This window comes from Nycticebus coucang, chromosome 3, assembly GCF_027406575.1.
Source record: "Nycticebus coucang isolate mNycCou1 chromosome 3, mNycCou1.pri, whole genome shotgun sequence".
NCBI classification, from domain to species: Eukaryota; Metazoa; Chordata; class Mammalia; order Primates; family Lorisidae; genus Nycticebus; species Nycticebus coucang.
In genome coordinates, this window is record NC_069782.1 from 71,118,779 (window position 1) to 71,131,258 (window position 12,480).

Genomic DNA, 12,480 nt, shown 5'->3' on the forward strand with positions numbered 1-12,480 from the left:
TTCGAACCTGTCAGCCTCAGTGTATGTGGTTGGTGCCATAACCACTGTACTACTGGTGCCCAGCCAGCTATGAGACTTTTTTTTCAGGTATGGGACTTTTTTTTTTTTTGTAGAGACAGAGTCTCACTTTATGGCCCTCAGTAGAGTGCCGTGGCCTCACACAGCTCACAGCAACCTCCAACTCCCGGGCTTAAGCGATTCTCTTGCCTCAGCCTCCCGAGTAGCTGGGACTACAGGCGCCCGCCACAACGCCCGGCTAGTTTTTGGTTGCAGTTTGGCCGGGGCCGGGCTTGAACCCACCACCCTCGGTATATGGGGCCGGCGCCTTACCAACTGAGCCACAGGCGCCACCCAGGTATGGGACTTTTTAAGGATTTAGGGAAATCCACTACTTCGTTGGCTTCATTATCTGCCTGTCTTTATGGCTCAGCCAACCAAGTCCCACAGAGGGCGGGCTGTGATTTCACATGCCTGGGGTTCCTCTGGGGAACTCCCAGGGGAAAGGCTAGTGTTGTAATTAGAGGCACCGTATCTGGAATGGGTTTAGGCTCTGCCACTTGTAAGAGCCGATAAAAAATCTCTCTGGGCTTCCGTTTCTTCTTTTTTTTTTTTTTAAGGGACAGAGTCTCGTTTTGTTGCCCTCAGTAGAGTGCTGTGTTGTCACAGCTCACAGCAACCTCCAGTTCTTGAGCTTAGGCAATTCTCTTGCCTCAGCCTCCCAAGTAGCTGGGACTATAGGTACCTGCCACAATACCTAGCTATTTTTTTTGTTGCAGTTTGGCTGGGACGGGGTTCGAACCCACCACCCTAGGTATATGGGGCCAGTGCCCTACTCACTAAGCCACAGGCACCACCGTGGACTTCCGTTTTTTGGTGTAAAACAAGAAGGCCGCCTAGCAGCCCATCTTTTTTTTTCTTTTCTTTTTGAGACAGAGTCACATGCTTTTGCCCTGGGTAAAGTGCTGTGGTGTCATCATACCTCACAGCAACCTCAAACTCTTGAGCGTAAGCAATTCTCTTGTCTCAGCCTCCTGAGTAGCTGGGACTACAGGTGCCTGCCACAATGCCCAGCTATTTTTTTTTAAAGGTCCAAAGTTTTATTGTTTTGAATACATTTTCCACACCCAGCTATTTTTTAGAGATGGGGTCTCACTCTTGCTCAGGCTGGTCTCGAACTTGTGAGCTCAGTCAATCCACCTGCCTTGGCCTCCCAGAGTGCTGGGATTACAGGCATGAGCCACCATGACTGGCCCCAATCTTTTGACAAAGTGACAGCAATTTACTTTATCAGAAGACTGGCCATATCATGCCATCACCCCTGAGATACATAGATAGGACATCGACAAAGAATCCAGAGTCCCCAAAAGATCCAAAGGAGATGAAATTTTAATCTTAGCACTCTGGGAGGCCGAGGCAGATGGATTGCTTGAGCTCAGGAATTTGATACAAGCCCGACCAAGGAGACACCCCCCAAGACTAGACAGGCATTGTGGTGGACGCTACTCCGGAGGCTGGGGCAAGAAGATTCCTTGAGCACAGGAGTTGGAGGTTGCGGGCGGTGCCTGTGGCTCAGTGAGCAGGGCGCCGGCCCCATATACCGAGGGTGCCATGTTCAAACCCGGCCGCGGCCAAACTGCAACAAAAAAATAGCCGGGCGTTGTGGTAGGCGCCTGTAGTTCCAGCTACTCAGGAGGCTGAGGCAAGGAGTTGGAGGTTGCTATAAGCCAGGCTGACGCCACTACATTTTACCCTGGGGCAACAGAGTGAGACTGTCTCTCCAAAAAAAAAAAAAAGAGGCTAGGTGCGCTGGCCACATACACCAAGGCTGGCAGGTTCAAACCCATCCCGGGCCAGGTAAACAATAATGACAACTGCAATAAAAATAGCCGGGCATTGCTACTTGGGAGACTGAGGCAAGAGAATTGCTTAAGCCCAAGAGTTTGATGTTGCTGTGAGCTGTGATGCTATTACACTCTATGGAGGGTGACAAAGTGAGACTCTGTCTCAAAATAAATAAATACATAAATAAAAGTCTGCAGAATTTGCCTATGGACACAATTGCCCCCAGTAAGAAACCCTGGTCTAAACTAACAGTGGGCTTGCAAACCAGTGGGGAAAGAATGGACGATTCAGAACTAAAGGAACAATTCCCTTTCTCGTATCATGCACACAAACCCAGATATGCAAGCATCAGAATAAAATTTAGAGGACAGGTTCACAACATCAGGTTCATTTTTTAAAAAAGGAATAAAAGTTAGAAGAGCAAATGCACAGCCTTGGGGCAGAAAAGTCCTTCAGCCAGACATAACAAGGAAAGACATTTTTTTTTTTTTGTAGAGACAGAGTCTCACTGTACCACCCTCTGGTAGAGTGCCATGATGTCACACAGCTCACAGCAACCTCTAACTCTTGGGCTTACGCGATTCTCTTGCCTCAGCCTCCCAAGCAGCTGGGACTACAGGCGCCTGCCACAACGCCCGGCTAAAAAGTAAAGACATTTGGTGGTTTCAAAAGAAAGACCATCTTCATGACAAAGATGACCCTAATGGGCCAGACACAGTGACTCCTATCTGTAATCCCAGCAATTTGGGATGCCAAGGTGGGAGGATGGCTTGAAAGTTCAAGACCAGCCTAGGCAGCATAGTAAGACATGGTCTCTACTAAATAAATAAATTAGGATAATAAGAGGCAGGAACTTGCTGGGTGGGGTTGGATGAGTGGGATTCAATGAACACATGGGCATCAGGCATTCAACAGTTTGCAATCAATAATGGCAGTTATAATCCATTGACCTTCACCTCAACCTCAGCTGCATTCCTCTTTCTCACCAGGGAAGGGCTCCTTAATAAGCTGCCTCCTTCCTGCCCTGGGAATACTGCCTCTATAGCCCCTGCATTCTGGGAGGGGGAATGAGGGACTCAGAAAGCAAGCCTGGACCCTGGACCCCAAACGTTCTTAAGGTCAGCTCTGAGGGGTAGGCACCAGTATTAACCCAGACTGCAGACAGGAAAACTGAAGCTCAGGGCAGTGTGCTCTGCAGTCACCAACCACAGGTCTGGACACTCCGATTGTCATTTTTTATTGAGTTACAAGTTGAGATGCGTAGATTCAGTGGCACCAGTCCCCCTTCCCTACCCTGGTAAGCAAGGATAGTTCCCAGAGCAGAGGAATGAGGGGACAGGGAGAGTCTTGGGCCCTGGGACAGGGCCCTGAGGGTTCCTAGGGGGCTTGGGAGTCCCAGGATAAAGCACGGCTGACACGGAAGACAGAGAGCAGGGTGGGGAGGGCCTGTCTTGGCCGTGTCTTTGGCCGGAGGGGTAAGAAAGAGGGACTTCTGTACAAGGTCATCTTCCGCGGGGGTCCTGGCTTTGGCCGGAAAACACGGGCCTTGCAGGACAGAAGCAGAGAACTGAGCGTCCAACTAGGCATCCCTCAGACGCCACACCACGCCCAACCAGCCTGGGGACGTCTTCCTGGTCTGACCCCGCCCATCAGAGCAAAAGGCCGACCCGGATGGTCCGCCCTGCGGACTTGGCGCCCGCTCCTGGCCTCATCTTCCTGCTGCTCTGCTCACCAAGCAATGCCGTGCTGGCTTGGCAGCTACTTCTTTTCCTCTGGAGGCGCCGGCAGGGGCGAGGGCAGAGCCTTGGACGAGGGCTCGGGTTCCCAGAGCAGGAACTCGTGGAGCAGTGTGTTGACCGTCTCAGGGCATTCTAGCATCACCATGTGGCTGCCTTCATCGATGAGCTTCAGGAAGGCCAGGAGCAAGATCTGCAGGGGATGTGGGACTCAGGATGGGTCAGGCTGAGATTCCCCTACCATTCATGCATGGTGGGCAGGGTGTGGTCTACCCTTCATCCTCCTAGTTCTATACAAGGGAGAGCTGGAGGATGGCCTATCATCCTGGTGGACCCCATCTAGGTATTCATTATTTATTAACTGCCTACAGGAGGATTTCCAAATGTTAGCACTATATTTAGAACTAGATCATTCTTTGGGGTTGGGGACTGTCCTGTGCACTGTAGGGTGTTCAGCAGCATCTCCTGCCTGGTCCCTTTGATGCCCAGTGGCAGTAACCCTCATGCACCCATAATATGACAACTTAAAACGTCTTCGGCTGGGTGTCCATAGCTCAGTGGTTAGGGCACTGGCCACATACAAGGGGGCTGCTAAACAACAATGACAACTGCAACAAAAAATAGCTGGGCATTGTGGCGGGCACCTGTAGTCCCAGCTACTTGAGAGGCTGAGGCAAGAGAATCGCTTAAGCCCAAGAGTTGGAGGTTGCTGTGAGCTGTGATGTCACAGTACTCTACTGAGGGCGACATAGTGAGACACTGTCTCAAAAAAAAAAAAAAGTCTTCAGATATTACCAAATGTCCCTGGGGGCAGAGTCACTCCTGGGTGAGAATCAACCAGATAGGTAATTAGAAAGATAGACAAACAAGGCCTTTCATGCCAAAGCAAGATTTCTCAACCTTGGCCCTAATGACATTGGGGCTTGATCATTCTTTGCCTAGGGAGCTGTCCTGTGCACTGTGGAATGTTCAGCAGCATCTCTGGCTTCCACCCGGCAGATACCCATAGATCTCTACACATCCTCAGTGTGACAACCTAAAATAACTCCAGACATTTCCAAATGTCCCTTGAGGGCAGAATTATCCCTGGTTAAGAACCACCACTTCAAAGGTCAGGCGCAATGATGCATGCCTGTAATCCTAGCACTCTAGGAGGGAGGCCACAGTGGGTGAATCATCTGAGCTGATGAGTTCGAGACCAGCCTGAGCCAGGGCGAGACCTCATCTCTAAACATAGCTGGGCGTTACAGCAGGCGCCTTTGTACTCCCAGCTACTTGGGAGGCTGAGGCAAGAAAATTAAGCCCAAGAGTTTGAGTTTGCTGTGAGCTATGATGCCACAGCCCTCCACCTAGGGTGACAAAGTAAGACTCTGTCTAAAAAAAAAAAAAACCCACCAGTTCAGAGCTATTCTAAGTACTGAGGATCCCATGACCTTTTCTAGGGAATTTTTATCTAAAGATCCTCTAGGGCGGCACCTGTGGCTCAATGGGTAGGGCGCCAGCCCCATATACTGAGGGTGGCGGGTTCACATCTAGCCCCGGCCAAACTGCAACAAAAAAATAGCTGGGTGTTGTGGGTGCCTGTAGTCCCAGCTACTCGGAGGCTGAGGCAAGAGAATCACTTAAGCCCAGGAGTTGGAGGTTGCTGTGAGCAGCTGTGTGATACCATGGCACTCTATGGAGGGCAGGGCGATAAAGTGAGACTCTGTCTCTACAAAAAAAAAAATCCTCTATTATCTTGGCTCGGTGCCTGTAGCTCAAGCAGCTAAGGCGCCAGCCACACACACCTGAGCTGGCGGCGTCAAATCTGATCCAGGCCTGCCAAACAAGGACAACTACAACCAAAAAATAGCCGGGCATTGTGGTGGGCACCTGTAGTCCCAGCTATTTGGGAGGCTGAGGCAAGAGAATCGCTTAAGCCCAGGAGTTGGAAGTTGCTGTGAGCTGTGATGCTACAGCCCTCTACCCAGGGTGACAGCTTGAGGCTCTGTCTCAAAAAAAAAAAAAAAAAAAGGATCCTCTTCATTTTTTTGTTTGTTTAATTTCAGATTAATGTGAGGGTACAAACAATTAGGTTACAATCTTTATGTTTATTAGGTAAGGTCCCTGTTGTAGTTGTGTCCTGCACCCAGAAGGTGTGCCATATACCCTTATATTGTGCCCATTAGGTAGGAGCACACCAATACCCCTTCCTTCTCCCTCCAACTTGAATTAAACTTGAGTTTTTCTCTCATGTGGGGATGTATTAGTTTGTCTACTGGCTTCATATTAGTATTGAGTACATTGGATACTTGCTTTTCCACTCTTGTGATAGTTTACAAAAGTGTTCTTCAACTCTATCCAAGTAAATTCAAAAGATGTAAACTCTCCATCTTTTTAATGGCTTAAGAGTATTCCATGGTATACATATATCACAGTTTATTAATCCATTCATGGATTGATGGGCACTTGGGTTTCCATAAATATGAAAAGCTTCATGAATTTGCATGTCATCCTTGTGCAGGAGCCATGCTCGTGCTACTCTTTTCTGTATCATTCCAATTTTAGTATATGTGCTTTAGTATGAGCACTGTTCATTTTGAGACAGTCTCAGTCTATTGCCCAGGTTAGACTGCAGTGGTGTCAGCCTAGATCACAGCAACCTTAAACTCCTGGATCCAAGCAATTATCCTGCCTCAGCCTCCCAGGTAGCTGGGACTACAGGTGCATGCCACCACCCCCAGCTAATTTTTCTATTTTTTGAAGAAACAGGGTCTCATTTTGCTCAGGCTGGTCTTGAACAGCTGAACTCAAGTGATCCTCCCACCTCAGCCTCCCAGAAAATTACAGGTGTGAGCCACTGTGCCTGGCCAGTCATTGGTTTCTTACCTACATTCCCAGCTGTGAAGAGGGACTTCTACCTGCGTTGAGGATGGTGCATACTTGTTAACACCTGTTCAGGGCAGCCCTGCTATATGAATTCTACCATTGATTCTAGATCTAATGCTCCCATTTGCCTGGGATAAAAACACAATGTAGTTCATATCTAAAGACCATGCCCATCTTAGAGGCCAACGTCCCTGGGCTCCAAGCAGGGAATTTGGGGGTGTGGCAGACCCTAGATGCCCATTCTTACCTCAGCCATGCGCTGGTCTTCCTCCACTGGCACAAACTTGTCATGCATGCCATGGACAAGCAGGACGGGCACGGTGAGCTCCGCGTGGTAGACTTCATCGCCTTCAGGCCAGTACTGGCCACTCATCATGGCCCGTAGCACGAAAGATGACACGTTGAAGGCATTGCCCTCCTTAAGCAGCTGCTTCTCCTTGGCCCCTTGGCGGGCAAAGCCAGCCCTGGTGGTTTGGAGGTATGTGCTTTAGTATAAGCACTGGAGCCACATGCTGGAGCCCCTCATGCCAACCCGGCTGCCAGGGGTACCCCCAATGTCAGTCCCGGCCCCAGCAGCACAGAATCCCCTCCCACCCAATTCAGGGGCACTCACTTGAGGAAGCTCCATGCCAGACAGGGTGACAAGCAGTGCAGGACACAGGTGGGCATATTGAAGATGGAGCAGAAGCTTGGCTCCAGCGCTGTGGGGCCCCCGCCATTGATCATGATCACCTTGTGCACCAAGTCTGGGTACTCATGTGCCAGGAATGTGCAGAAGGAGACACTGCCCAGAGTGGGAGGGTAGTGGGGCAGATCGAGGGGTGGCAGTCAGCATAATATAGGCAGTGAGGAAGTTAATGTTCTCCCTTCACTACAGAGGCAGGTTCTTAAAGATCAAGATTCTTCCCCTGTACTTTTACATCAGTATTAACAACAACAAAAAAAAGGTTCTTCCCCTGGGGTACATGGGTACCTGGTGGAGTGAGAGACGGGTGGGTATCTCAAATGGGCCAGAATCATGAGACTGAGTGTTGAGGATGAAATTTGCTTTAAAGAGAGGCTCTGGATTCAAAATTTTCATCAGATTCTTTTTTTTTTCTGAGACAGAGCCTCAAGCTGTCGTCCTGGGTAGAGTGCCGTGGCATCACAGCTCACAGCAACCTCCAACTCCTGGACTTAAGTGATTCTCTTGCCTCAGCCTCCCAAGTAGCTGGGACTACAGGTGCCCACCACAATGCCTGGCTATTTTTTGGTTGTAGTTGTCATTGTTGTTTGGCAGGCCCAGGCTGGACTCGAACCCACCAGCTCTGGTATATATGGCTGGCACCTTAACTGCTTGAGCCACAGGCACCGAGCCACTTTCATCAGATTCTTAAAGTCACCATTACCCCCAAAGGGGTAAAAATTACTTATCACCAAGTATTGAAAGCAATCTATCGCTCAGTGGTTAGGGCGTTGGCCACATACACTGGGGCTGGAAGGTTTGAACCCGGCCAGCCCTGCTAAACAATGACAACTACAACAAAAAAATAGATGGGCATTGTGGCAGGTGCCTGTAGTCCCAGCTACTGGGGAGACTGAGGCAAGAGAATCACTTAAGCCCAAGAGTTGGAGGTTGCTGTGAGCAGTGATGCTATGGCACTCTACCAAGGGTGATGTAGTGAGACTCTCTCTCTCAGAAAAAAAGCAATCTGATCAAACAAACCCTCTGACTGCCAAAGCAGGTCACTACTTCCTGTGTATTGTGTATCCCATCCCTTTAAGGATATTTTCCCACCTCCCTTTAGGTATGACATATCTGCTTGCCTTATGCAAGGTAGAAAGGCGGTGCAGCCTGAAGAGTTCCCCAGAGTCAAGTTCCTCATTCCCTCCAGGTCAGCAAAAATGATGGTCTGTGAATTAGTGCTTGTTTTATAAATAAAGTTTAGAAATTTGGAGATTTGAAACATGTTTTGTAAATACATGTCTGGCTGCTTTTGCACTACAACAGCAGAATTGTGAAATTTCAACAGAGATTGTATAGCCTGCAAACCTAAAATATTCACTATCTTACCCCTTAAGAAAAAGTTTGCAGGGCGGTGCCTGTGGCTCAAGGAGTAGGGCGCCGGTCCCATATGCCAGAGGTGGCGGTTCAAACCTAGCCCTGGCCAAAAATCCAAAAAAAAAAAAAAAAAAGAAAAAGTTTGCAGGCTGGGTGGCTGTGGTGGTTCATGCCTATAATCCTAGCACTCTGGGAGGCTGCCAAGAGCAAGACCCATCTCTACTAAAAATAGAAAAAATTAGCCAGGCATTGTGGTGGGTGCCTATCGTCCCAGCTATTCAGGAAGCCAAGGCATGAGGATAACTTGAGCCTAAGAGTTTGAGTTGCTGTAAACTAAGATGTTGGCACAGCACTCAACCCCAGAGTAAGAGTGAGATTCTATCTAAAAAAAAAAAAAAAAAAAGTTTGCAAACTTCTGCTTCAACCAGGGACAGAATCCAGGACTCTGACACACCCGTCTGTGCCAATGACTATATGCCCTTGGGCAGGTTGCTTAACCTCTCTAAGGTTCAGTTTTCAAATTTCCGAAGAGGTAAATATGTTGACCTCATGTCATTGTTATAGGGTCACGCAACTATGTAGATGGGTTTTCATCTAATTAAAGGAATCATTTATCATAAGCATCAACTTTTGGGGGTGTTATCATATAAATAAGAGCTATGTTACCTCTCAGCTTGGATTCCTTTCTTTCAGATACTTATGTAATTCCTTTTCTTGTGTTAATTGCATGGGCTACAATCTATAAAACAGTGGTTTGTAACCTGCCTGGCTGATCTAATCTTGCCTTTCTTCTTGAGTAAAAGTGCAAATGGGGCCAACTGGCAGTGGGGGCTTGTCCCCAAGGCCCAAAGCCTTCCACAGAGGAAGTTTTAGATGGTATTACTAGCTCTTTAAAGGCAAGTGAATTACAAAAATCTATGCTTTTGTAAATATGTAGAATTTACAGGAATACAAATAGTCCTTCCAGACTGTACAGGGATCTCTAGGGCAGCCAATTTTTGAATTTAGTCTAAGGCAGTGGTTCTCAGTAAGGGGTAATTCTGCCCACCAAGGGACATTTGAAAATGTCTGGAGATGTTTTTGATGATCATGATCAACACTAAATGATTGTGCTAGCGGCATTTAATACACAGTGGCCAAGGACACTGCTAAATATCCTACCATCCTTCACAGAAAAAAATTAGCTGGCCCCAAATGCCAGTAGTGCTGGCCAGGTGCAGTGGTTCATGCCTTTAATTCTAGCACTCTGGGAGGCCAAGACAGGTGGATTTTTGCTGGAGCTCAGGAGTTCCAGACCAGCCTGACCAAGAACGAGACCCCATCTCTACTAAAAATAGAGAAACTAGCCAGGTATTGTGGCGGGCACCTGTAGTCCAAGCTACATGGGAGGCTGAGGCAGGAGGATCGCTGGAGCCCAAGAGTGAGAGGTTGCTGTGAGCTATGATGCCAGGGCACTGTAGGTGGGGGCAGCAGAGTGAGCCTCTGTCTCAATAAATAAATAAAACAATGTGAAACAACAGCAGTGATGACAAGAATCCCTGTCTGGCTCCGTATGTTAATGGTACCTTTCTGGCCTCTCATCCTCCTTCACCATGTCAGGATTAACTTACCCATAGGAATGCCCAATGAGCACGTTTCGCTTTTTGGCGTAGCGCTTGAAGATGGCCCGCATGTCCTCAGCCAGTGCATAGAAGGTGTAGGCTGCAGCCACCTGGGGTGCAGAACTGGCCCCATGGCCTGCCAGGTCAGGTGCCACCACCTCATAGCCTAGGCGTACAAAGAAGTCCAGCTGCTCCTTCCAGATTGCCAGGGAGCCGCCAACACCGTGGATGAAAAACAGCACCACATCGGCCTGGGTGCCTTTGCAGCTAGTGATGCGCTTCTCACAGTCAATGTGGATGGTCCTCTTGGGGCGTCGGGCTCGCCGCCGCCGCCCACTACTACCATTGCCACTGCTGGCACTGCCCAAGCCTGAGCGGCCATCTCCGCCAGCTGGGTCAGTCAGCTCCACCTCCAGGGCAGCCGGCGGCTCTCCAGAACCGTTCTGCCCATGCAGAAGGTCAGCTCGAGGTGCCCGGCCCAAGTTTTCCACCAGTAACCGCCCATTGCGGTAGACAGTGATCCGGCGCTGGCAGTGGACCAAGCCAGATCTGTCCCCCTGGGCACAATTTTGTGGTGATGGTGGAGGTGGGGTGGGGGTTGGGGAGGGTCCAGCGTGCTTCACCCGCAGCACACGACCGGGTTTGACCTCCACAAAGGTGTACCCATCGCTGGACTCGACGCTCTCCAGCGGTGCTACGGAGTTGGGGGGTGCACCCAGCAGGCAGCAGAAGATACCGTCTGTCACCCCAGTCAACATGGTGTGTCCTGTGAGTGGGGGCAGCAGCCAGCTCAGGGGCTATCTAAATGGGACACCTCTACCCCTACAGAACCCACTCCCTGCACCTGGGTCTGGTGAGCCAGACTGGAAGGCCAGCCAAGGCACCAAGATGTTCTGTTAGGGCCCCATAGGTGTTCACAGAGAAAGTGGTGAAGTCCATGGGGGTTCCTGGAGGAGGGGACACATTGTAGCAAATGTGGCCCAGCCGTGAAGACACCTTCTCCCCACAAAGCTGAAGTTTTTTTTTTTTTTTTTTTTTTTGTAGAGACAGAGTCTCACTTTATGGCCCTCGGTAGAGTGCCGTGGCCTCACACAGCTCACAGCAACCTCCAACTCCTGGGCTTAAGCGATTCTCTTGCCTCAGCCTCCAGAGTAGCCGGGACTATGGGCGCCCGCCACAACGCCCAGCTATTTTTTGGTTGCAGTTTGGCCGGGGCAGGGTTTGAACCCGTCACCCTTGGTATATGGGGCCGGCGCCTTACCGACTGTGCCACAGGCGCCGCCCAAAGCTGAAGTTTTTATCAGTGTGCCCTTGTAAGCCCATTCATTCTAGCATATGCTTCCTCTTTCACTAACTCACATATCTTGAGGCATCTAGAATGCCTAAGGCATCTAGAATGTTGCAAATCTCAGTGAATCCCCATCCCAGGCTTCTGGCCTCCGAATCCAACCCACGAAAGATGAAGCCTTGTGGCAGGGGTTTTTGGGACAGAGCCTCAGAAGACTTTGCCCAGCTCCCCAAGACAGGGATGTGTTGGGCCTGTGTCACGGAGGAACAGGCTGAGGCCCAGACAGTTTGGGAGGAAGCTTCCCTGTATAGCCTGGGATCTGGTATCTGCAAAACAAGTTCCCAGCAATAGAAAGGAGGATGGATAAAACAAGGCCTTGGATGGGGGCCTCCGGGCCTCCATCCCACTCCCTGGCCCACCCTTGCCCCCGTGTCCATGGCAACCACAGGCTGTTACATAACTCAAGGGGGATACCCACTCAGTGCACCCCCATTGTCTAGGGCCCAGATATAGGATAAACCCCCGAGCCCCCCGCCTTGGCACAGCCAGGGTAAGGCACGCCAACGACTGGCCCCGCAGTGGCCTCAGACGTACTAGAGGGGAAGTAGGCCGTGCCTCCACCTTGAATGGGGCTCTAATCCCTGATTGCGAAGGGAAGCGCAAATGCACTGCGCCGGCCCCTCTTCCCAGAGCCTACTCCCCGCCTCCCAGGTGCCCGTCATCCTTGCGGCGGGGTCGGGGCCAGTGGGGCTCCGTGGCTTCCTAGGAGCCAGAAAGCGGGCTGTGCAGATAATCCCCTCACCCAGAAGAGGAGGCCCCGGAGGCCTCTATCTCCCCTCCTGGCGCCCGCTTCCCGCTCACCTCATCTAGGGCCACAGGCTTGGCTGGGTTGAGGCGGAGGGGTCTCGGGCGGAGAAACCAGCGTCCGCCTGCCAGCGCCGTTTACATGGTGGCGCGGGATCCGGAACGCAGCGTGTTAGCCGGCGGGCGCGGATCCCACACAGTGCAGGGGCATCCGACAGCCGCGAAGAGAGCCAGCCCTTTAAGTTCCTCCCCTTCGGGGGCGGGGACGCGCTCCGACAGGCGGGCACCTCGACCTACCGC

The 12,480-nt window shown here is 50.6% G+C and overlaps 1 protein-coding gene and 1 non-coding gene across 2 annotated transcripts; both read right to left on the minus strand.

Moving 5' to 3' along the window:
* Positions 1–3,063: 3,063 nt before the first annotated feature.
* ABHD8 (abhydrolase domain containing 8) lies at positions 3,064–12,397 on the minus strand. The gene is made up of 5 exons (XM_053586432.1): positions 12,238–12,397; positions 10,098–10,854; positions 7,060–7,230; positions 6,694–6,910; positions 3,064–3,771 (listed from the first exon to the last, which is right to left on the minus strand). Exons 2-5 carry the CDS (start codon positions 10,844–10,846, stop codon positions 3,601–3,603), a joined length of 1,308 nt encoding a protein of 435 aa, XP_053442407.1. The 5' UTR covers positions 10,847–10,854; positions 12,238–12,397; the 3' UTR covers positions 3,064–3,600.
* On the minus strand, positions 6,037–6,148 carry LOC128582753 (U6 spliceosomal RNA). The gene has a single exon (XR_008379199.1). It is a non-coding gene; the product is annotated as a U6 spliceosomal RNA (small nuclear RNA).
* Positions 12,398–12,480: the final 83 nt, after the last annotated feature.

Coding starts and splice junctions, on each gene's coding strand:
- ABHD8 (XM_053586432.1), bottom strand. CDS start 10,846: ATGTTGACTGGGGTGACAGACGGTATCTTCTGCTGCCTGCTGGGTGCA. Junction 7,231..10,097: donor CTCATTGGGCATTCCTATGG/GTAAGTTAATCC, acceptor CACTCTGGGCAG/TGTCTCCTTCTGCACATTCC. Junction 3,772..6,693: donor AAGACCAGCGCATGGCTGAG/GTAAGAATGGGC, acceptor CATCCCCTGCAG/ATCTTGCTCCTGGCCTTCCT.